General features: G+C 42.2%; 1 protein-coding gene across 1 annotated transcript in view; it reads right to left on the reverse strand.

The window, feature by feature from the left end:
* Window positions 1–26,035, reverse strand: part of ATRN (attractin) — a 146,740-nt gene that overhangs the window by 29,743 nt on the left and 90,962 nt on the right. Inside the window, exons 25-26 of the mRNA XM_066317554.1 lie at window positions 14,616–14,677; window positions 4,057–4,135 (exon numbers count right to left, since the gene is read on the reverse strand). Of these exons, the coding sequence (XP_066173651.1) occupies window positions 4,057–4,135; window positions 14,616–14,677 (141 nt within the window). The remainder of the gene's footprint in view (window positions 1–4,056; window positions 4,136–14,615; window positions 14,678–26,035) is intronic.

Raw genomic sequence — 26,035 nt, forward strand, 5'->3', positions numbered from 1 at the left:
TCTAAAGCTTTCTCTTTGACCAAGGATGCCCTTAATCACAGTCTAAGAGAGAAGATCTAAGAGAAGAATTAAATACTCACAGATGAGAGCAAGAAGGGGAAGAAAAGGAAGGCAGGACAATAAATAACACACAGCACAGATCCCTTGGAACATCTTTGCTGTAAAAAACACAAGAATCTGTTTGCCTGTGTGGTATTCCGTGTGCATGGATGTTAGAGCAGAGGCTGCCAGTGAAAATAGATGTATTACTAAGTTCTGAATACACTTAGGAGGGAAAAAGGTTTCAGCAACAAGGTCGAGAAGGAGAAGGATAATTCCTGTAGTAAATCAATACACAAACCCCATCCTGAATATTTGGGTGAATTGCAGAGTAAAAATATTCAGTTTAAGACAGTCTTGGTAAGAAAGGAGGCAAAATACAGATCATTTTGCTACAGGTGAAATTGAGCTCTAGACACCCAAATTTAGTTATCTCTGTAGGTGCTTGCTATTGAAACTCCCATCTCATTCTGAAGAGGCACAGGGAGTGATCCAGCTGACCCTCACCACCCTGGGGCAGCCACACTCCCTTTGCTGGGAGGGAGCAGCTATTCCTTGCTCCCAGTGAAGGAAACAAAGACTGAGAGTGAAGAGAAGAGAAGTCAATTTGGATGTAAAAACAGACCAATAGGACAGGAAATTCCTGACAGCAAATGAGTATATTAAAATTCTAACATCGTGCTCCTATTTTGTGTATTATTCTCTATTACCACCTTGATTCCTTTAACATGTCATTTTCTACAAGAGAAAAAGGTTTCCTATCCCTATTTTCTAATGTCATTCACCTCATTCTAAGCCACCTATAAAAGCTGCCTTTTTATTTCTATTTTCTGCTTTTAATATGTCTGAAGATACTCAAACATGGGGCTCAATGGCAAGAGAATAAACAGAGTTTACAATTCTATCTCCCGAGTGCCTGATTTGACACAAATCATTCCCATTTTTACTTCAGGTCAAGTTTTACACTCCGCAAGGCCTGAACTTCAGCTCAGTGTTTCAAACTCATTTTCCTACAAGTACATATTGGCTACTCCAAGTCTGCACAGCCCACAGATCCTTCAGACAGGAGGCTGAGAAGCATTGACATAGACACGTGCAAGCAGCTGGGCAGAGATGTTTAGCTGAAATACAGAAAAGGCAAGAAGTTAGGAGAATCTTGTGTATTTTACAAGATCTTGATGGAGACTTTGGATTTGTAGCATGCTGCCTTCTTCATAAGGAGCAAAGCAAACTTGGTTTCAACCAAATGATGCTGCTGTGTTCCTTGACCCAGCCACACCAAGCAGGCTGTCTGCCTTCTCCCACCACATTTCCCAAGCAATCCTGGCCGAATAACTTTGACTACTAAACCTGCCAGCACACTCCCTTTCCTGCCCTACATGTATCTCAGAATAAGGCTCAGCAATCAGCTTTTCACTCTGCACTGTGATAAGGACTGGGCACTGGCAATGCTCCTGTTGGAAACAGGAGTGATGGACAGCTGGGAATTATCTGCACATTGCATCGTATTTTACCGGCCTCTGGGTTAAGATTAGAGAACAAGCACAGAGTTACTACACACATGGGAGGTTACTACAGACTTACTATATACACGAGAAACAGGTGATTGTAACTTGACTACTGCTAAAACTATGGCCCAATCCAGAGAAAGATCTTTCTTCAGGGCTGTAGCACTTCGTAGAATCATGGAACAATTTGGGTTGGAAGGAACCTTGAAGATCTTGAAGTTCCAACCCCTGCCATGGGCAGGGACACCTTCCACTATCCCAGGGTGCTCCAAGTCCCGTGCAGCCTGCCTTGGATGATTCTAGGGAGGGGCACTGATAATTATTTTTAAGTACTAAAGAGACCTTCACCTTGGTTTATTGAGAATCAATACAAAAAAAATCCACCTTCAAGCAATAAAAATCATCTTTGATAACAAATCTTTGGGTGGACTTTTATTTCTGGATAAAGTCTGTATCAATATATGTAATTATGGCATGACAAAGATTTTAAACTGTTTCCTCAAGATTTACAAGTATTTCTAACAGAAGATGAATGGAGCAGCAGAGATCCATGAATTACAAGATAGAGTCACTAGATAAGAGAGAGCAAGATAAATAACAGCAAAAGACAGGAATGTGCCTGGAAAACACCACTCTGATGAACTGCCTGTCAAACAGCTACACATGTAGATTGAATTCAGACTGAAACATGCCAATATGTTGCCAGTACTCCAATTCTTTTTTTTTTTCCTTAAAACATGCATCAGACTGTAACTTAATTTATAGAGGCATTTCTCACTTAAGCCACCACTCAAATACTTTCACTGAGCTCCAAAGCACAGTATTTACTTCTCAGTCTGTATTCCCTATACATTCCTAGATAACATTTAACCCCAGGAGCCACAAGGGATGTTATGCTGACTCCAGCTTAGTTTCTTGCCAAGAAAGCAAGCATGAAAAAAACAGCTGCCCTAGTAAAAATTTATCTACCTTTGGAGAATATAGAAAACCTCAAAGACTTCCATTATTTCCAAGATTAAGGGTTATCTGTTTGAAAAGCAATGATTATATTCTGCAGTGAGTTCACCAGGAAGAGCAGAAACATTTGAAGCAGAAAGAGGAAGAAGAGGAGAAGAGTTATCAGACATCATCCTGCATTATTACCAGAAAGAAGCTCCTCATATGGAATAAATTCATATTATTCACATCACTGCACTGTAAAGTACAACCAGCTACAGATTTCTGAGGATAAGGAAACAGGGATCTGCAAAAAATTCCAACACTATAAAAATTAATCCCCCAAATCCTCTTGATCAATTCTTAAGTGGGAACAAACCACTCTTGAACAGAACAGTGACACAGCTGGGTGTCTACAGCTACCAAGAGCTTCATCCCAGCAGGACAGCTGGGAGGAAAACCTAGAGGAATGGGCAGATTCCTCCCAAAATCCCACAACAGTGAAGAAACACACCTCATTCCTTGGGGGATCTGGCCTCAGGTGATGACATATAGATAACTATATACAGAAAGTGTACATGGACTCACTCAAATCACATCTAGCTTCTCTCACTTTGCATAGAAATAAACAGATCAACACAAGACAAAGCTCCTAAAAATAATTCCAGGTGCAGCCCAGCCCAACTTGATACCTGCACATTCCATGCTTTCAGCACTTAGACACCAAGAAGACCTGATGAATGTGCTTGTGGCACACGGGACTTCTCTACGAACACAACTCGTGTATGTGGACACTTGTGCTGAAAAATGAGGACTAAGGACACATTCTCTATGCCACAATTGGCCACCTCACCTCGGTCACCCTGAGTGCTTTGGGTGGAACAGGAAATCAGGTTCCACTGAGAAGCAAGACAAGACGGCAGTGAACAAAAACAAATGAGGGATAAACAAGGAGGAACCACATTTTGGGGGCATAAAGCACGAAGTTATTTACATGATGCAAACACAAAGTTGTGAAGCTCATTTGGACCATGGGTAGGTGAAGAGGAAAAACTTTGGCTCTAAAATCCACATTTTCAGGTAGTAAACTACAGATTTCCACATTCTGGGTGGCTTTCCCACCTTCTTATGCTCCTAATGTTCCATGGGGAAAAAAAAACAACCACCCAAAATATCTATAAGATTTAATTTGAAAATGGGGATTTGGTTTCTTTTTTTAACATAATACATAAAAGCTAATATTTCTATTTTCTATTTAGAAACAGATATAAAGAATCTCCTAATTTATGTGGCTTTGTACTTATGCTGTCTAGAAATAGAAGTTCTGGGAAATCAGGATATTCACCCCTATTTTTTTGGTGCTTCACAGAAACTGCAGCATCAGGATACTAAAATAACATAATTTGTCACTGAAACTGTAATCAAAAATATGTTAAAGGCCTAAACAGCAGCATTAGCTGAATTAGCTTAGCCTTCAATTTAAGGTTAATGTCATGCATATGTGAATAAATACACATCTAGAGAGAACAACTATTAAAAAGTCATTTAAGGAACAACACTTTATCCCTCTCACCTCTCTCCGCCGTGATGCCCAGCAACTTTGTTTAATCTTCCAAACCACAGCTGCCACCAGAAGCAATGACAGGAAACAACTGGAAAGGAAAGAGAAAAAACCAGAAAATAATATTTTATTGCCCTTGTTCATAACATACCGGCAGCTGAAAAACTCTAAGAAATGCAAAGTTAAATGAAAATATTGTATAATAATTAGAGATACATCAAAGAAAGATAATCCAGCACAGTTCAGTGCTGCAATGTGAGGAATGATACACTTATTTTCAGGGAAAAATATTGTTTCAAAGTTCCCTATCTGGCTTCCTCAAATGACAGTAAGGCTGAAATATTTAACCAGATTCAAAAAGCCACTATTGCCTATCTCCTTTGATGTTATCCTCTTTAAGTGAGAGGATAACCCCAAAAAGAAAAGCCCTGAAAGAAGCAGAGAAAATTCATAATTATTTCCTTTCCAAATTACAAAAATAAGATACAGTGTAGAGCAGGCAGGCTGTTGGAGAACTACAGGCATTACTTGATTTCTCCAAATCTATATTGGTTTTTTTTCAGACAAAAGAGGAGGAAAAAAGGATGAATGGATATATCAATTTCTAGGGAAAATGCAAGGAAGCAGATATAACAAAAAACAGTAGTAGTAGTAATAACAGTAGTAATAGTAATGACAATAATAATAACCAACTGTATTGACAGTTATGATCTTATCTCACTGAATACCAAATGAGCAACTTCAAGGCACACAAGCAAAGATTAAAATCTGAATCCCAGTGGAAGCCTCTTTCCTTAAGGACTGCACTGATGGGTTACAGAAAACATCTCCAAACCTCTTCCCACATTCCAGCGTTTATTCAAAGGTTAAAGAAAAGTTCATATCAAAAGGAAGATTAATCAGAACAGATGACTTCTTTGCTCAAGTGCAACAGTCCCAATAACCACTGGGCTCCAACAGGGCTTTCTCTTGAAGAGAGAATTTGCCAAGGACCACAGAGATGTTCTCACACTGCACCAGTCCCTGCCAGGAGGGGACAGCCGGGGGGGTCGGGCTCTGCTCCCAGGGAACAGGGACAGGAGGAGAGGGAACGGCCTCAGCCTGGGCCAGGGGAGGCTCAAGGTGGATATTGGGAAAATTCCTGCATGGAAAGGGCAGGGCTGGAGTCCCCCATCCCTGGGGGGATTTCAGAGCCTGTGGATGTGGCATTTGGGGACATGGGGCAGTGGTGGCAGTGCTGGGGGAGTGCTTGAACTTGCTGATCTCAGAGGGCGTTTTCAGCCTAAATGATTCTCTGATACTATGACTTGGAATGCCTATAATTAAACACCAGGATAGACAGCAGGTACCATTCCCTGAGAAATGCAAAAGGTGAGGACACTTTTCTTATTGCCATATCACATCTACAGACTACATGATACAAAAACTCCACAGATCAGGCACAGACACCCAAAGGCAGCCAGTCCCAGTGACAGAATTACAACAGAGATGTAATCACATTTTCCAGGCTTAGACATGCACAGAAATATGCTTTACTATCATATAGTATATAATATATTAAAAAATTTGTACTTGTTTGACTTGTGTAGTCCTGGCACAGGGTTGCCCAGATCAGCTGCAGCTTCCACATCCCTTGGAAGTGTCCAAGGCCAGGCTGGACGGGGCTTGGAGCACCCTGGGATAGTGTAAGGTGTCCCTGCCCATGGAACTGGATGGGCTTTAAGGTCTCTTCCAACTCAAGCCAAATTTCATGATTTTAGCTGCAGTTTATGTGCAACATAAGCTGCTGCCATGGCTTATCCGTGTTTACCTCCTCAGTACACCTCCTTTTTGGGAAACAAAATGGAAGTCCAAAGGGCAGAGGAAAAATGCCTGCAATGGCAAAAATGCCATTAATCTCAAGCACCTCTGTTAAATTGCCCATTTCAGAGGTGTTTCTCCAGAAGGAGTTTCCCAGGAGGTCAGGGACTTGCATTGTGCCACCCACAGCCAGCAAAGTCAATGAGGTCTCCACCTTTACGCAACAATGTGCTCCAGTCACGTGTATCCATCAGACAGCTCCAGAAATACACACAGCAAATAGAAGATACATATCAAAACATGCTCAGCTGCTGTAAGGATGGCCCCTTCTTAGGAAAAAAGTGATCTCAGTAATTTTAAAACTGTTGGACCTCTTATTTTGGCTTGATTTCATAGAATCACAGAATCATTTATGCTGGAAAAGACCTCTAAGATCATTGAGTCCAACCATTGACTCTGCACTGCCAAGGCCACCACTAAACCATGTCACCAGGTGCCACATTTTCAGTGGCACTGTAAATTGCCTCCCTACGTGTTATTTACTCCCTTGCAGAAGAAAGCTAGAGTGCCGAACTAAGAGGATCACCTTTATTACAAAATCCCCTTTCCAAAATGCAAGACTGCCCAAGTCTGCATGTCCCAGAGTCTTTCACTGGTTTCTCTTTCCTGCCCATTACTGGTGCCACAGCCAAGACTTTCTTGAGAAAACACAGAGAGGAATTAACAATTAAAGACTAATAAAAACTTCTCCTAAAATGCTCACCACAGTACCCTTGTATTTCAAAGGAACAGCACTATACATCTTTGTATTGTCACAAGGAGGCAGCAAATACCCACAAAAGCTATAAAATCGCTAAGGAAATAGATCTTCTCCCTTGAACTAACATCCCCTGGAAGCACTCCGGGAGAAATAAAAGGCAGAGCCTGCTGCAGTCCATCACCTGGTAGAAGAGCCCCAGGGGCAGAGCAAAGTCAAGATCTATTGTTGCATTTACTCAGCCTAAACCATCCTGAAATAATTTAAAAGACCTGATGTGAGCCTCAGTAGCTTTAAAGAAGAGTTTTTCCCCAACTTTTTCTGGAAGGCAACTTTGTAGATATGGAACCAGCAGAAAGAAACAGCTGCACGTAGAGAGAGATGTGTTGGGAAACGGTTTGGAGTGAGAGCTGTCAGCTGGCAGAGAGCTGGTTAAAGCTGTGCTCTGCCCTGCTCTCTCCTCAACAGCTTCAGACACAGCTCTGCCAGCCATGAATATCCACCTGCCAACAAATTACTTTAAAAATAAAATTTTACTACAGGATTTGCTTTGCCCTCTACTTCTCTTTTTTTTTTCTCCAAAAACAACAGCCTACCAAGAGCATCCTTCATCCCAGAAATCCACTCTTCACCCAAGTCTTCTCTCTGCAGCGTCTCCCATCTCAAAAGGCTCCAGAGAGACCTTAGAGCCCCTTCAAGAGCCTAAAGGGGCACCAGGAGAGCTGGAGAGGGACTTGAGACAAGGGATGGAGGGACAGGACACAGGGAATGGCTTCCCACTGCCAGAGGGCAGGGATGGTTGGGATACTGGGAAGGAATTCCTGGCTGGGAGAGTGGGCAGGCCCTGGCACAGGGTTCCCAGAGAAGCCGTGCTGGCCCCATTCCAGAAACTGTCCAGGGCCAGGCTGGACAGGGCCTAGAGCACCCTGGGATAGTGGAGGGTGTCCCTGCCCATGGCAAGCGGCTGAAACAAGGTGATCTTTAAGTTCAACCCAAACTATTCTGTGGTTCTATCAGCTGTGGGATTTCCATTTTCCTACAGCCTGTGATATATCCAGTTTGAGACCAGTTAAACTTTTCCAACAGAGACAAAAGGAAACCAGCAATCTCGGGTGTGAAACCAGACTGGGAGGAAAAAGAACCATCAAGAGCAATCTAACATCCTGGAAAGTTTTTCACCCCAGGGAAATTTGAACCATTTCAGTCAGGTTCTGCCAAGTAGAGCTTCCATTGGCTCATACAGTTATAAAAATTTGTGCTTACACAGCTTAAATATTGCAGTGCAGGGAAGAGATACATTTAAATTTTATGGACAATATTCTATTTGGCAAATGGCTTTATTAATTCATTCTTAATTATTCATTAGATTATTTAAGTACAATAAATGAGCAATGTGGTTATAAATAATCTCTCCTCAGTTAGCCTCAACACATACTTGAAACCTCAGTTGATCAGCTGTCAGAATACTACAAGGTATTCTCACATTGACACAAAAATCTGAACTTAAACACACTGTCTGGTTTTATTCTGGACTTTAAACTCCTTTTCACCCCAGAGAGAATATTGTCTCCACTCCTGGTATCCTTAAAGCTTTTCAAACAAGTCCACTTTCATTTTTAAACGTCTGGAAAACTCCATCAGCACTTCACTGTGATGCATTCTCAGGAGAGGAGAAGAAAATCCATCTGGTATACTAGGGCCCAATTATTAAACCCTCATGAAATGTTTATCCACATCAGAATTGCTTGTAAAAAATGGCAGCTTTAAACACCAAAATGCACAGCAGCCTCACTGCTAATGTGCTTTAACATATACAGGTCACTTAATAATTTCAGAAAGCACTACCATGATTACTAGAAACACAGCCCAAATTATTTTGATGAATTAGAAGCTATTTAAGTGCTATTTACAAGTAAATTTTAATATGCTGGCAAATTACAGGACACATTTTAAAGCACTGGATGCATTAAACCTTGAAATAATTGGAACAAGTATACAACATGCATGTGGTTGGTTGGGCTTTGTCAGACAGCTGCCTGCAGCCCATCAAGCCAGAATGCTGACCTCATCTTTCTGCTGATGATGGCACAAGACTCACCAAGCCACAACTCCCCTTGGTTGTGGCAGAGGAGGGCAATGAAGACAGGGAAGGGTCTGGAGTACAGGGCATGGCTTAACCCAGGTGGAAATTAAGCACTGTAAAGCCACTCAACCCCCTTCTCTTCTCCCTCACCCTGGTGGAGTGAGGAGGAGAATCAAAAGTAAAATTTATAGGCTGAGAGAAGAACATTTAAAAACTGAAAACAAAATAAAATACAATAACATAGCTCATAATGGTATTAAAAAGAGAAACTAAAAAACCCAAGCAAACAACTGATGCACAATATAACTGCTCACCACCTGCTGAGCAATGCCAGCCCTCCTTCCCAAATCAGACCCTTCCAGGCAACTTCCCCAGTTTATACACTGGGCACAGTGTTCTGAGGTGTGAAATTTCCATTTGGCCAGTTGGGGTCACCTGTCCCAGCTATGACCCCTCCCAGTTTGAGTAACTCCTCACTGGCATAGCAAGAGAAAAAATACCCCAGCCAACTTCTGAGAAACACCACTTAGCAAAACCCAAAGCATCAGTGTATTATCAACATTATTCTCACTCTGAACCCAAAACACAGCATTAGAACAGCTCCTGAGAAGAAATTTACTCTATCCCAGCCCAAACCAGGAGAACACGTCTGATGAGGAGCAGCTGATGGAGCTGGGAAGGGGCTGGAGAATTCCTGAGGGAGCTGGGAAGGGGCTGGAGAATTCCTGAGGGAGCTGGGAAGGGGCTGAGCCTGGAGAGAAGGAGGCTCAGCGGGACCCTGTGGCTCTGCACAAGTCCCTGCCAGGAGGGGACAGCCGGGGGGGTCGGGCTCTGCTCCCAGGGAACAGGGACAGGAGGAGAGGGAACGGCCTCAGCCTGCGCCAGGGGAGGCTCAGGGTGGATACTGGGGAAATTCCTGCATGGAAAGGGCAGGGCTGGAGTCCCCATCCCTGAGGGTATTTCAAAGCCCTGTGGATGTGGCACCTGGGGACAAGGGGGAGTGGTGGCCATGGCAGTGCTGGGGGAATGCTTGAACTCGTTGATTTCAGTGAGTTTTTCCAACCCAGATGATTTTATGATTCAGTTCTATGATTATGGAAGATGAAGTAAAGAGTGTTGAGAACATGGAAAAAGGAAGTTATGGATGCTGAACTGTTAATCTTTTTCATTTTGTTAGAAATAAAGATATTCCCAAGCTCTTCCTATTTCAAAAAAAAAGAAAAAAGGGGGACTTAGACCATATTTTAGGCACATATTTAGTAATGCCATTTGTGCAGAAGTAAAAAATTATTTAATAAGCAACAAGAGTAAATAAAGTATCTGCAGCATAACTCTAGATTTGAATTATTGCAGGAGGCCATTCCCACTTAATGAAAACACTGGGAAAATACTTATAGTCAGGAAAAACAATACACAGCACATAAAACCATCTGCCAGAGTCCTGCACTGAGAAAATAGTGCTCCTGCTCAAGTTTTTCTGAGGAACAAGTCCAATTATTTTATCAAACTAAAATTACACCATTTCCATTCTAATAGGGGCACACGAGGTTTGATGTGCCACCACAAAAACACTCAACTGGCAGCTTTTGTTCCATTTGTGAAATAACACCCATTATTCCAACAATCGCTGAAAGGTTTTGGTGGGACAGGTCAGTGCTGGATCATGGAATCACACTCTGCTTTGGGCTGGGAGGGACCTTATATCCTGTTTGAACCAGCCTGCCATGGGCAGCAACACCTCCCACTAGACTAGAGCAGACACTGGACTCCTCAGAAGGTTGTTTCAAGGACAGATAATGAAGACAAAACAAACAGCAGGCCAGAAACAAAATGAACTGTGTATGAGAACCAGAAGAGAAGTGCAGCAGAAGACACCAGAGGTATATGATAAACCAGTGTAATAAAGCCCAGGATGAGATGGAATGGTTTGGCTTGGAGAAACCTTAAATGGCCATCTAGTCCAACCTCTCTGCTGTGAGCAGGAACATCTTCAACTAGGTCAGATTGCTCAGAGCCCTGTTCAACCTGGACTGGAAAGTTTCAAAGGATGGGGCATTCACCCCCTCTCTGGGAAGCCTAGTCCAGTGTCTCACCACTGTCACCATAACAAATTTCTTCCCTAATCTAGTCTCAATAGACCTTTTTTAATGTAGTCATCACCCTTTGTTCTACCATTACAGGCCTCACTTAAATGTCCATCTCCATCTTCTTTGAAGCCCCTCTCATGTATTTAGAGATCCCAATAAGGTCTCTCAAATCTTCCCTGGGCTAAAGGTTGAAGGGATAAAAAAAGCAAAAGGGAAGGGAAAGCAAAAGGGAAGGGAAAGCAAAAGGGAAGGGAAAGCAAAAGGGAAGGGAAAGCAAAAGGGAAGGGAAAGCAAAAGGGAAGGGAAAGCAAAAGGGAAGGGAAAGCAAAAGGGAAGGGAAAGCAAAAGGGAAGGGAAAGCAAAAGGGAAGGGAAAGCAAAAGGGAAGGGAAAGCAAAAGGGAAGGGAAAGCAAAAGGGAAGGGAAAGCAAAAGGGAAGGGAAAGCAAAAGGGAAGGGAAAGCAAAAGGGAAGGGAAAGCAAAAGGGAAGGGAAAGCAAAAGGGAAGGGAAAGCAAAAGGGAAGGGAAAGCAAAAGGGAAGGGAAAGCAAAAGGGGGAAGGATTATTGGACAGTAGTATGTGCTTACAAAGCCACAAATATTTTTACACCTTCTGAACATAAAGGTAGGCTGGTGATTAATATCTGTGATAGGTATGCTGGCAGACAGATTGTTTGGAAGATACAGAAGCACAGATATAAATACAAAATGTTCACTAGAAATTGTCAAAATACCTCCAACTATGTGCTGAAAGACAGCTGTACAATCTGTAAACTTAAGAGCTGTGTTATGAAAAGCAGAGAGGAGGAAAGAGAAAATCTAGTTTACTTGCAATTCATTAGCTTTGCAAAGGTTAACAATGGTTGGAATATCATTTCACCTCCGGCTCCGATTATAATGCAATATTAACGACCTCAGAACTTCACTGTTCTACCCAACCTTTATCCACTGACATTTTCTTAGCTTAAAATAAAACATTCATGTGGTACAAATGAAGGGTCATACACAGCCCCCTGCCTGGCTTGGTGCTGAACTCCAGGAGTCCAACAGCCCCTCGAAATGCGAGGCACAGCCCACTGATGGCAGTAGCCAGCTTCTAAATGAAATGGAGACCAGTCTCGTGTCCTGCTGCACACTGCCTGGTGTTGTTTGAATGCATGACCAGTTTCCTGCTCTTCCATACCCCTGCGCATCCCACAGGCAGCCCAGCCAGTGCCTGGGATATGGCAAACTCAGCAGCGCTGGAGTTTGGCAATCCAGCAGCCCACTGCAAGGACTGGACTGACCTAATTCATCTCAAATGTCAGCAATGAAATTGAAAATCCCCCGTTTCCCTCTCAGGTGCACTCACAGCTCAAGGCACAGATGATGCCTCCAACTGCACAGCAGAGAAACACAGGATGAGATTACAACTAAGTGGGAGAAGTGGCTTCCAGAATACAGAAATGTGCTACAGTATCTCCAGCTCAGAAAAATTTCCCAAATTCATAGAATCACAGAATGGGCTGGGTTGAAAGTGATCTTAAAAATCACCTTGTTCCAGCCCCCCTGCCATGGGCAGGGACACCTTCCACTTTCTCAGGTTGCTCCAGGCCCCATCCAAACGGGCCTTGGACACCTGCAGGGATGGGGCAGCCACAGTTGCTCTGAGCAACTCCTGCACTTCCTGCAGAACAACAAAATGAAGCAGCATCCTCTAAATGTGCAAATAGAAATCCACTCTAAACATCTGTTTTCCAGAACAACATCTCTTCAGGTCTCCATTACACCTAAGAAATTGATACATATCCCAGTTTTTGAGTTTGGTGTTAGTGTTACCAACTGGTTTTAGGTTTTCACAAAGCATTTTCCTTGCCTCTGTTTTAGGGAGCAAATTCTCAGCTAACTGTTACTTATTAACAGCACAGGGGGCGCTCAGATATTATTTATGGTCTGCCTTGGATCCAACAGTAATTATGAAATGTGCCCTAGAGCATTAAAAATGCAAATGTTTCAATAGTTTCCCCTACACCCAGTGAGATGAATCACACTGTTCTAAACCACTGGTTAATTAGGGAGTTATAGTGACTGTAAAATAAAACACTTGGAGACAAGTGCTTAGGAGTATTGAAAGAATCAAATAATTTCTAACACATTATAAATGCTTAAATGGAAAGCACCAGTAAAGTGTCTTCTTTTAAATCCACATATTCTTATTCCTCAGGCTTGTTTGGATGTTAAATAATATTGCAACATTACTTCTCAAGGAGATGCATGTGATGGTAGTGATGGAGGAAAGGAAACTTGCAGCCTTTGGACATGAATGTTCAGCTGCATGTGCTCACTAAGATACATAATGCACTTATCTTCTGCTTTAACCTGGGACTGGAACCATGGGAAGATTTGGTTTGGAAGAATCCTTGAAGATCATCCAGTTCCACACCCCTGGCATGGCAGGTACACCAACCACTGTCCCAGACTGCTCCAAGCCCCAAGGTCCAACCTGGCCCTGGGCACTGCCAGGGATCCAGCAGCAGCCACAGCTGCTCTGGGAATCTCTTCAAACAATGAATTTGGAGCAATCCCTCACACTGAGGAGTTTAAACCCTCATATGCAGATGTAGTTGGGTCTGTAAAGCACTTATGGACCAGTTTTGTAGCGCAGATTTATCTTACACCATGAGAAAAGAACTAAGGAACCAACTGCTTCCCCCTTCATTGTCCTAATAAGCAATTACCTTGCCACAAAGATTTTTAGCAAAGATGTTGTCTGTGATTAATTCAGCAAAACAAATGCTTAAGTCTGAGCCAGGAGTAACCACCTACTCTGCTCCAATGGCAGGAAGGTGGTGGTTCAAACCTACTGTTTCCCAGGGACTGTACTAAAGCAGATTCTAGTCTCTAAAAGCTCCATATGAAAAAAAAATAATTATAAACCACTTGTCTGAGGGTTCTGTCTGAAGCTTCTTGCTTTAATTAAATTTAGTATGAAATCTAAAGCAAGATATTATTCATACTGCTCATTTTACACCAGGCATAATATTGCCTAGTTTAGAACATGCTGTAAAACCTGGAGTAGAGTTTACTCCATGTGTATCCCTCTTGTAGGACTTCTTATCGATCAGGTATTGGCTTATACTTCTGCAGTATTAACAGTCCCCAAAACAGAGGCCAATACACTGGATTTTGAAGCTTTGAAGAGAGGGCCTGCTGTGCTTTGGAAGTGTTTCATCTCTTTGGAAGGGCTGTATTTTTTGGAGGAATTAAGAGGAAGCAAGTATTGAAATGGCTTCAGTTGGTTCCCACTTGGAGGGAATCATCAGTTCACTTTACACTAAGAAATGAACTTGCTGCTGTGTATGAAAACCAGAAGTGTTTGGTTTCTACTGTACTGTAACAAATGTTTGTATTTAACTTGACATACTTCCAGATTTCACTTTAAAATCAAAAGCTGGTACCTAAAGAGTTGGAAACTACTCCAGACTTAACTCTTTGCAAAATAACTCTCCTAGTTTATGCCTGGTGTTCGATGAGGTGTGAAAACCTGCAGTAAGTCACATGTTATCTGTGGGAAGTCAATGTTTCCTACACCATCTCAAAAGGAACTTCTCCTTTTCCAAAACCCTCTCCCAGCCTCATCCTCCCTTTCCCTGCATGCACTGGCATGATGCACTGGCAAAGATGGGCAGATAACTAATTTTCTTAACATAATTCCTAATCAAATATTAAAATCAAACTGAAAATTTCCATTTTCTAGGCTGTGCTGTAAGCAGGATGTTTAAGTTTAAAAAACAGATCAAGAAGAACCCTAACTCTGGAGCCCAAAACCCAAAGAAATAACGTTTAGTTGTCTTAAATGAAAAGTACCTGAAAAACGTCACAAAGAACTGCACCAGGTCCATAAAGTTGCTGTGCTGTGAGAATGCAATCTGCAAAAGAAAAGCAAATTCTTTCTGTTACATACTGGAAAGAAAATTCGTATTTCAGGATAGGTAAAAAGGACTAAAAATGACAATGAAAAGCATCTTTACTCAGATCGATTCATTTTTTTGAGCAGTTTTTGAAAAAGAATGAAAATATTCTGTGGGAAAAGAATAAATTATAACTTCACATGGTTTTGAAAACATATATCCCAAAAATTAAGCTGATCAAGTAACTCTGTCCTCCAGCCATGTTCCGAGGAATATTCTTCAGGGCACACTGAAGAAAACAGTACTTCAAAAACTTAGAACAGAGCTGCAAATAATCTTTAATTAAAAGTGAAAATCTTTAATTATTGTTTACACAGCAACCCAAAATTCAATATTTACATTTCAAACAATATCCAGACAACAAAATCTCCTCGGAAAAGGAACTTACACCAAGAGCTGCAAAGAGGCATGAAACACAGAAGATGATAGATACTGTGAAAACAGCTATGGCATTCATCTCAGCTCACTGCCCTGCAATCCAGCAGCAGACAGCAGAGAAAAACAACGGAATATTTGGGACAAAAACCAGAGGAAAGAGGCGAACAGGAAACTGGGAGGTGGTTAGAGGCAAAAGGGAAGATTAGGGAGCCTGGGTAAAAATAACAACGTGGAGGGGAGGCGAGCCAAGAGAAAAGCAACTTGTGCAATATTAGGAATCAGAAGTTCTTTCCAGGTACCTCCTATTTCCTCTGCCTATCAATCTCTCAGCACCACAACAGGATATTAACTCTTTCATGAAATAACAGATTTTATTTCAGAATTAAAGTGAAATCTGCACTGACAAAAGCTTTTCATGGATATTAAATCCATTTCTGGTGTCATTTGCTGTTTTTCTCCCTTAACAAACAGTACTTATGGCGGCATTAGCACAAACATAAATCCCTCCTCCCAGCAATAGCCACATCCCAAAATGAATGAATATGTGCGAAGTGAGTCATTGCTTGGCTTTTTGTTGCTCTGGAACACTTTTTATGACCATGTTTACTTTAAATATCCATTGTAACTTGGTAAAGAATCTGCCCCAAATAGTTTTCTTATAAATAAATCATAATATTTTAAAGTTGAAAGTTCCTTTGCAGTGCACAACCACTGTGTGGCTGGAAAGTGAACTCCAAACCTGCACACCAGATGCTGCAACCTCAATAGTCCTGCCTACAAAAGACAAGAAAACACAGAGTTTCTTGTTGATTTTTGCTTCTGAAGTGCTTCCCAATAGTCTTCGGATTATTAAAAACCAGTGAGCAGTATTTCATTTTTGGTGTAAAAAATCAGTGCCTAGTAACTAAAGCAGTACAGTATTTGCATAAATGGATATTCTGGAATAAACATAATATTCTGGAATGTCTTTAAGGCAAAGATAATCCTTACTGAAATATCACATTCCAAAATACAAACATGTAACACAGCCAGTATAAAAATAATAACTTTTCTTATTATTTCTAAGACTAACCATGATGCAGAGTGACTGTAAGAGCTGCATTTCAAACTAAAGCCCTTGTTATATATCAACAATCCTTTAGCAGAAAAGGAAAATTAAAAGCACAAAGGAATCACTAACAGGCCAGTCCCCTGTGCATGACCATCAGGATCAGTTTCTGTGATGTAAACCAAAACTTGCTCCCATTAGAAGAAACAAGATTCTGTTAATTTTAAAATAAGAGAGATTCTATGAAAGATTAATGAGAGTGTTACCAGAGAAGGACTTCTCATTTTTTGATAACAACCATAGGAAACAAATAAAACAAACAAACAAAAAACTTAGGTTTATTTCACATAGAAGCTTTACAAATGCTTTACCAGTGGTAATTACTTTCTCTGCCTGTTGGAGTTCTTCTCCTATAAAGCCCAACTGATGACCTACTCCCCATACATGGATTAAAAAAACCCAGGTTGTTTCTACAATTTATTCCTCACAAGCTGAAAATACTTTGTGCCATCAAACCTGACCAATCTGTGTCACAGGCAATTTGGTCTTATAATTGTTAATGGTTTGCTTACTTAGAGCTTAATTTCCCCTAATATAATCTGTTCCCAGGATTTAATTAATTCAGTTACATTGAAAGTTTGGTTGGAAATAGCTGTTGAAAGTAGGATGTTCATTTTGGATCCACAAGAAATATGGCAACAATTTCCTAGCAGCCCGGATTTTTAATTAAGTTTAAGTTATGGTAGAAGATTCATTTATCCACTCTCAAAAACCAAATTCTGTAGCAAAGGATGAAGCAGTTTTACTGCAGGAAAGCTCCATGGGGCTCATGCTGGGGGCCTGGAAAGCCTCCCCCAGGTACAGGGCAGCACCTCAGCTCAGCTGCACAATCAAATTCCCAGATCCATATCAAAGAATCCCAGAATTGTTTCGGTTCAGGCTCTGAGCCCATCCAGTCCAACCACCCCCAGCACTGCCCAGGCGACCACTGCCCCACGTCCCCAAGTGCCATCGGGCTTTGGAATCCCTCCAGGGGCAAGACTGGACTGGGGACTCCAGTTCTGCCCTGGGCAGCCAGGTCTGGACATCTCTTTCTGGGAAGAAATCTTCCCAAATATCCAACTTCAATCTCTACCCGGGCTTGGAGTCTCTTTCAGCCACTGTCCAGCAGCACACCCAGCTCCTTCTCCATGGAGCACATCTCTGACTCTTCCCAAGCCCTACACGGCTTTCAAGGATGTTTTTACCCTGTTCTTAGGAATAACACAGCATCCTCAGGCAGCTCAAATCAGATACTTAATTATGGTACTTCCAAAGAATATTACAAAGGTTGTGTTTATCTTATCTGGAAAGGTACCCTGGAGAGGACAACCACCTGTACTGCTTTTTCTATTGACACACCATTACAAGTACCAAAAAAATCCACCTGCTTTCCAGAGAACCAGAAGTAGCTGGCTGCATGGACTGACAAAAATTTATAATGAAGAGCTTTACATTTTTTATCATTTGATTAGCATAAAATGTGAAGCCAAGAAAAAAATCTGGCTTCCACTAACTAGCCAACATCTAAAAATTACACTGGTTTTGAAATCAGTACACACAAATTTCAAAGGAGTTAATGGCAAATGACTTGGCCACAAAATAATACAAGCAAAGAGAAAGCATGTTTGAACCCAACTGACATTTCAGTAACAGTTGGTATTTCAAACTCAAAATATTGCTGGAGCTAAACTACAGCCTGTGACTGATAAAAATTTTGGAAAGCCAATTAGAGCAATTACATACCAGGACTTGGCTTGCATAAGAATCAGAGTTTGTTCTTCATGAGAAAATTGAAAAGAATTTTGAGATAACTATTTTGCACTAAAGTAGGCCAACTAAGACTTAAGTCCACCTTAAACCTGGATATGCAACATACCTAAAATTATTTAAACCTCTATTCTTGTTATCTATAAGTGTTCTGAACTCGTTAAAAACAAATTGAGTTTCACATACCACTAAGAAAAAGCAGTCCACAACCAAATAAGAAATTATGTAGAAATTTTTTGTTACCAGCAAGAATCCAATTTGAATTACTCCTCCCATTTAACTGTAATAAACAGATGTACAGGTAATTCACCACAGCATAACTCTTTTCACTTGTGCTGGAAGTTACTGATACTCTTTACAGGAAGCCAAACTACTCATCACAATGGGATTACAACAACTTCCCCAAACTCAAATGATTTCCAATATTACACACAATATTAACACCCCTAATCTAAAATTAACTAAAGAGCTGATAATGTAAGAGTTGAGGTTTTTGCAGAAAGCGCTGGGGGACCTTCCAGGGCCTAAAGGGGCTCCAGGAGAGCTGGAGAAGGACTGGAGGGACAGGACAAAGGGAATGGCTTCCCACTTCCAGAGGGCAGGGCTGGATGGGATTTGGGCAGGAATTCCTGGTTGGGAGGGTGCCAGGCCCTGGCACAGGGTGCCCAGAGCAGCTGTGGCTGCCCTTGGATCCCTGGCAGTGCCCAAGGCCAGGCTGGACACTGGGGCTTGAAGCAGCCTGTGACAGTGGAAGCTGCCCATGGATGGGCTTTAAGGTCGTTTCCCACCCAAACTATTCTGGGATTCTGTGAATGTACCACAAAATATTTCAAGTATGGCAATTTCATGCCATAATTTAGTACATTTTGGGTCTCTAAACACTTGAGAAAACACAAACAACCACAGAAAATAGTGTTTCCACAACTTTTTTACCTTGGTAGCAACTCAGGATTATTGATGCATTATATTTCTATCTTTCTTCACAAATATATAATGTGACTAAATTCCCACCAGTAGCGCCTTCCTTTTCATCCCTATTTCATATGAGGAATGAGAAAAAGAGAAACTAAAAATTATATTTTCCACAGGACATGCACCTAAAATAGAACTGTGGAAGAAAGAAAAATAAAAGCCTAATTAACTTCTGAAACTAGAGGGGCCCAACAGAGACAGCACAATGTGAAGCTGGCTCCCAGAGCTTGGGGCTTGCTGTGAATTCAGAAGGCATCAAAAGGTGCAACTGCTACATCCATTAACCTCACCTGGCAGGTGGGAGAATGCTACAGCACTCGTGGTTTGAAAGTCTACAAGACCACACAGAAATTTGGAGGGGTTTGGGCTGTGTTTTGCTTTTTATTTCAATCTAGTCTCAGCACCAAAGTTAATGAACAAAAAGCAGCAGGGAAAGGTGGAAAGCTGGGAGTTCCACAGGTTTCCAGTGAGAGAAAGCCACAAGCTAAATAAGATGCAGGTGACATTTATGCACTTCTATTTCTTCCCAAGATCTCCACTGTCTTGTCTGTTTTTTTCCTATGGTTAGAGGCAAGGATTCAATCTGACCTTGGTGAATACAGACAACGCTTATAGGACGCCATGGCCTGAATGCTGAGTGCCTGTGCCTTTCTCAAAGGACCTGCTGTAAAACAAAGGGGCTTTAAGTATTCTTGAGTGATGCCAAAGTCATCAAAACATTCATTTTGCCCTCTAGAATAATGCTGGGGGGGGGAACTTATCTTCTGCTCAGTATTGTCATTCTCTGTTCCAGTTCTCCTCTAGACACCAACACAGTGTGCTCTAATGACACTCATGGCCAAGATCCATGGGTGCTCTCCACTCCAGAGAAGCCAATTCCAAGAGCCCTGGCTGGGAGGCTTTAGGAAAGAATGTGCCAACACAGCAATCCAGCTCCAGCACCTGAACACGGTCTCAGTTCTGCCATGTGCTGCTGCTCCCTGTGTTCTGTGAATATCTTTAATGAGCCGTGGAAGTCGTTAAGGCAGCAGAGAGCTAATCATAGGAATGAAGGGCAAAAAGCCTTTCCAAAAACACCCCTCAGAAACCAGGACTTTGGAGCTGATACTGCTCACTGAGGGATGAGCAAACACAGCAGCAACCTGAGAGGAGCCTTTTTCAGGCAGGTGGCTCTTAAACTATCTCAACAATATCAGTTCCAAGGGACACTGTCCAGAAGGAAGCCTTTGTTCACCTCTGTGGATGATCTGTGGGATTCAGACACAGATTATGACATCCAAATCCAGGGTCACAGGGGTATTTCTATCAGGCCTTTACCTTCCAATGTAAACCTTATCTGTGATTCAGCTGACCAATGAGGTGCCTAATAATAAATAAAAATAAATAAATAAATTACCTGACCATTTCCATAACACAACCATAAACACTAAGGCACACAAAGACATCTATTTGTAGACCCCTAGACTTAGAGAGTTTAAATTTCCATGGTGCATCCTTGCCCTTGGTTTCAGGTTTCATGGATGCACTAGAAGCTCCATTTGTTGCCTGAAGAGGGGTATCATCTATTGCAGCTGCCCTGGGACACCTCACCTGGCCTCCAGCTGCTGCTCCAGAATCACAGAATGGAAGAGACTTTAAAGACCATCTCATTCCACCCCCTGCCATGGGCAGGGACACCTTCCACTAGACCAGGTTGCTCCAATCCCCATCCCCATCTGTTATTTTGGGTGAAATAAAAGAATTTATCCATAACCAAATCACACTACTGAAAGAGAATATCCTTCTCCTTCTGAGGCACCACAAATCTCTGTTTTAAATGAATAGCAAATCTGCACCCAAATTTGGAGGTTAGGTAGAAAATTTAACCCAATCCACATGGAAAGATTCTCTTGATAGAAAGTTAAACCTTAGGTTTCAGAGAAGAAAGGATCTTAACAGGAGTTGAGTGTAACCTGAAAACCTCTGACACAGAACAAGTTGAAATGGAGCATGGTTTGGAGGTGGGAAATCCCAGAGTTTGTTATGCACCCGATGCTGTACGTGTGGACATCAGAGCACTGGAAGGGGCTGTGAGCTCTCCCTGGAGCCTTCTCTTCTCCAGGCAGAACACCCCAGATCTCATTCTGTCTCCAGAGGAGAGAGGTTCTAGCACCTGGAACACTTCCACGGCCTCCTCTGGACTAGTTCCTCATCTACACAGTTCACCCACCAAATCCATCTTTCTCCAAATCAGAGAGAACTCGGTGCAGTTGAAGAAGTTCCCATGCTCACATTTGCATTCTATAACAAGCAAAAATAAAATCCTCACTCAAATTTGATTTTCACACCTACTACTCCGAGTCACTCTGCTCCTGCATGAAGGATGAAAGAGATTAATGGCTTACTCCTCACCTGCTGCAATATTAACTGAGCCATTGAGCTTTATGGCACAAATACTCGCTACTGTGCAAATATAAAACCTGGTTCACTTCGGAACTTATTCTGAGATGAAAATCGATTTATATTCCAATACTGTGCTGCCTCCCTGCAGTAGTCACAAATTTTCACTTCTCAGCTAATTGGCTGCAGCCAGCAGTTGGTTCAGAAATGCCAATTATACGTGTTTTGTCTTCCCATGTGAACTCTCTCATGTTGTGCGGAACGAACATAGGCATGACTGTCTCTAAATTAAAAACAGTGCTTAAGACGTGGTCCCAAATTTCACTGCATCCCAGAAATTATCACACAAATCTGACAAATGAGAAGTATTCGTTCAATAAACAGCCAGGGATTGAATTGTGATACTCATCTAAATTTAAAGTGCACTAGGAAATAAAATTCAGAAAAGTCCCGTAATTGAAACAGCAAACTCAGCTCAGACCCTGCATACCTCCACAGGACAGAAACAATCCTCAAGAAAGCCAAGGCAGGGCCAGAAAAAACTCAGTTCTTCTGAATCTTCAGTGAATTCTCCTGAATTCTTCTGAATTCTCTGAACTTCTCAGTTCTTTTTTCAGGCCACTTACAAGAAGAAATACACTGAGAGGCTGGTGCATGTCCAGGGAAGAGAGCTGGGAAGGGGCAGGAGAATTCCTGAGGGAGCTGGGAAGGGGCAGGAGAATTCCTGAGGGAGCTGGAAAGGGGCTGAGCCTGGAGAGAAGGAGGCTCAGGGGGACCCTGTGGCTCTGCACAAGTCCCTGCCAGGAGGGGACAGCCGGGGGGGTTGGGCTCTGCTCCCAGGGAACAGGGACAGGAGGAGAGGGAACGGCCTCAGCCTGGGCCAGGAGTGGCTCAGGGTGGATATTAGGGGAATTCCTGCATGGAAAGGGCTGTCCAGCCCTGCCACAGCTGCCCAGGGCAGTGATGGAGCACCCCTCCCTGGAGGGATTTCAAAGCCCTGTGCTTGTGGCTCTTCCGGACACGGGTCAGTGGTGACCCTGGCAGTGCTGGGGAACAGCTGGACTCAATGGTCTTAGAGGGTTTTCCAAGATAAATGATTCTGTGATCCTGCAATTACAACAATTATTCTGGAGACAAAGAAGCTCTGAGATACTTGGGAAAAAACCAAAGATCCTAAACCTTGAGACATAAGACAAGTCATCAGCAGGAAAACACTCCAATCCTCTGCCTGCCAGGTCCTCAAGCACCTCCCTCCAGTCCCAGCCACTTCAGTGTGGATGCATTTGGGAAGGATCCTGTCGCATTTGGGAAGGAAGGATCCTGTTTTTGGCCTCATGCCAAGCAGAGCTCTGACACTATGTGTGTGCAGGTTAGGTTACACTCAGCAGCATGCAACTATTGCTCAATAGTTTCAGCATGGAAAAATTTAAAACTTTGGCACATAACAGCTCAAACTCTCACTCAGACCCTCAAAGTCCAGAAAAAATGAGCTTTACAGTCTACTGAGCTTAAAATGAATAAAAATTGTTTTCCTAAAGAGCAGGTGATGTAAGGTGATGTAAGAATAAAAAGTATGAAACAGCCAAAGCAATATTTCCAAGGTTTTTTTTTTTTTTTTTTTTAGGCTTCAGTACAGCTGACAGATGGAAACCTTCTGCCTTGCAACATTTCTGACCGTACAAAATGGGGAAAAATGGAACACAGAGTTCATGGTTGCAGTGGTATCAATGGGGAAAACAAGCTCTGTCTCCTTCCCCAAAGAGGCTGTAAATTCCAAGGATGATATTGGATCAGAAATTTAACATGTTTATCAACCTGTAGCAAAACATCCCATAATATGCCAGCTGCAGGAATCTCATCTTTAATAAAATAAAGTAGTAAAATAAGTAGAAATCAGAATAATATTTATACATATTACATTTAGAATCATAGAATGGTTTGGGTTGGAAGGGACCTTAAAGATTATCCAGTTCCAGCCCCAAACTAACCATGTATTTATATAAAGAACCAAATTAAAATACCTTTGAATGACAACATTGTCACATTATTACACAACACTGAAGCCACAAGTTGTCCCAAACGTGGTGTCACATCATGACTTGAAGTGGCAGCAATTAAAACCCCCAAATTTAGCTTAAACCACACAGCATAAGCTCTTGCTTGCCAACACTGCTGTGAACAACATTTGCCAATACAGTAAAAAAAGTCACAGTCTTAATAATACAACGTCAGGACAATAAGTGAGAGAAAAAGACTATTTCAGGACATTGCAGGGATTTCTTTTCCCCAAAAGCAGCCCTGCAGAGTCAGCTGAGAGCTGGTAGTGGAATGCTGCTGTCTCTGGCTCTATGTTTGTAAGCTAAACCAGGCTTTTGGTTTTTTTTTCACCCTCTCTTAGTTCTGGACCTACTTTCCCCTGTGGTTTAGCCAGGCTGAATCCACTGTCGCTTTGCAGTGGGCAGATGCTTCTATTTTACTGCCAATATACTCTTCTCTCCTTCATTAACTCTGCTCACTAATCTATGACTCTTTAAATAAACCTTTGCATAAAGAGAAGTATCTTGCTCTTTTGGCTCCCCAGCAATGGCTCACAGCACTCATTTTCTGAAATATATTTGAATTTGGGGTCAATATTTACATTCTGTGGTGGGTTATGGTGTTTTCAAGAGTTATTAATCACAGAAATACAGCAACTTCAAGCAACCAGCCCTGGCCTCGCCCTGAAAAAATTAATGCCTGATTCGGACTTAGCTTCCATAGAAAATTAATTCTGCAACTTTTTATATATTTTCCAGCCCTGCATTTGAAAAAAAAAAGAAAAAAAAACCAGCTTCCTTAAAATTAAGGCAAACAATTCATATGTCACTGTCAGATCTCAATAAAACACCACCTAAGAAATGCTATGGTATCATTAAGTCTGAATTGCAGACTGTCTCTCTCTGGTATCCTATAACTTTTCTTATTTATGTAGCTAAAGTTTTGCAACAGGCATTAAAAAAGACTTCCAGTGCTGTAGAAAGATATTACAATAAACCCCACAAAAGTTATGCAAGTCACTACAGTTCATCCCAAGAAATCCCAAGTTGCAGATGTAAAACTCCAAGACTTTATTGGTTGCCCCTTGCAGGGCCTGAAGGGGCTGGCTCCAGGAGAGCTGGAGAGGGGCTGGGGACAAGGCCTGGAGGGACAGGACACAGGGAATGGCTTCCCACTGCCAGAGGGCAGGGCTGGATGGGATACTGGGCAGGAATTTTTCCCTGGGAGGGTGGTGGGGCCCTGGCACAGGGTGCCCAGAGCAGCTGTGGCTGCCCCTGGACCCCTGGTAGTGCCCAAGGCCAGGCTGGACACTGGGGCTGGGATCTACCTGGGACAGGGGAAGGTGTCCCTGCCATGGCAGGGGTGGGATGAGCTGCTCCTTCATCTCCATTCCAACCCAAACCGTTCCATGAATCTCTGATAAAAATCCAACACAGCACCCGGGAAATGTTTGGCATGAACAATTTTCAGGGTTGCTGATGCTTCGCCCTTCTGTAAAAAGGACTGAACTGGCACCACATCCTGCCACGGGTTAAATGCCTGTGAGAGAAATCCTCCTTCTAAAGGATTTAAGAAGGTGCTAACAAAAATATTACTTAATCGAAAAGGGAACAACTTCTAAAAGGAGAAAAATGTCATCGGTTGATTCCAAAAATAAGGTGGCAGGAGCAGATAAAACACAAGCAGCTGTTTCATGTTTTAAAGGACCATTCAACTGTTCTGTTTAAAATCTTTCCATCCCACAGTAGAAGATGTCAGTTTGTCTGTTCTGAAAAATCAGTATGTAATTGCAAGTCTCAAAAAGTAATTACATTCAACAGAAAAATTCATCAGATTAAGGAATTGATTTACGTTTCATTGTTGGGTTTCAAGAAAACCTCTCTCATGGTGAGAGAGATGCAGAGAGAGAGGCTCAAAAGCACCTGCAGTTACAGCTAAAGAAGGGCAAGGGACATCATTAGCAAACAATTTTGGCATTACGATGCTTTCAGAAGCAACAGAAAAAAAGAACATGTTTGGAATAAAGGGTCCCACAGAGTAGAGGATGATTTTATCTCTGCACTTAACATCACTTCCTTGTTAAATATGCATAAGGCACATGAGGACCTGGCAGGAGAGCTGTCCAGATCAGCAACCTCACTGCGATTTCAAGCCTACATAATTATTTTATCAAAGCAATCCCTACCTATCTGAATGCATTTTATTCTTTTTGGCCAACAACAAAGACACTTTTTCTTTGCCCTCACTGAGGGCTCTCATTTGATGAGCCGGTTGCTTTTGATTTGAGAATGACACTAATTTAGAGAAAGACTGGAAATCTCTATGGGCCATATCCAGACCTCAGGGGTTTTATGTCCTGTATCAAATACCTAATGCTTCTTCTAGAGAGGAATCAAGGCATAAGAGACAGTCCAGGCCCTGCCTTTTAACTGTGGATGGTTTCTTCATGCATACTTTCTCCACGTATTATCAAAGCCTTTTAGTCAGGCTGGAAACCCTAAAGAGGGAAACACGGAGAGCATCACTGCTGGCAATGATCATACCCCCTGAAAGAGGCTGAAAGTCTGAAATAAAAGGAATGTGTAATATCCGCTGTTCCTCTAGCTCTGTTTTGAGCCCTTCCTCACCTGGCAGGAGCTAAGGGTATCCCAAAGCTTTCCTTGGCTGCAGCAAAGGGTCATCCATCATTCGGC

This window comes from Sylvia atricapilla, chromosome 4 (genome assembly GCF_009819655.1).
Source record: "Sylvia atricapilla isolate bSylAtr1 chromosome 4, bSylAtr1.pri, whole genome shotgun sequence".
Classification (NCBI taxonomy): Eukaryota; Metazoa; Chordata; class Aves; order Passeriformes; family Sylviidae; genus Sylvia; species Sylvia atricapilla.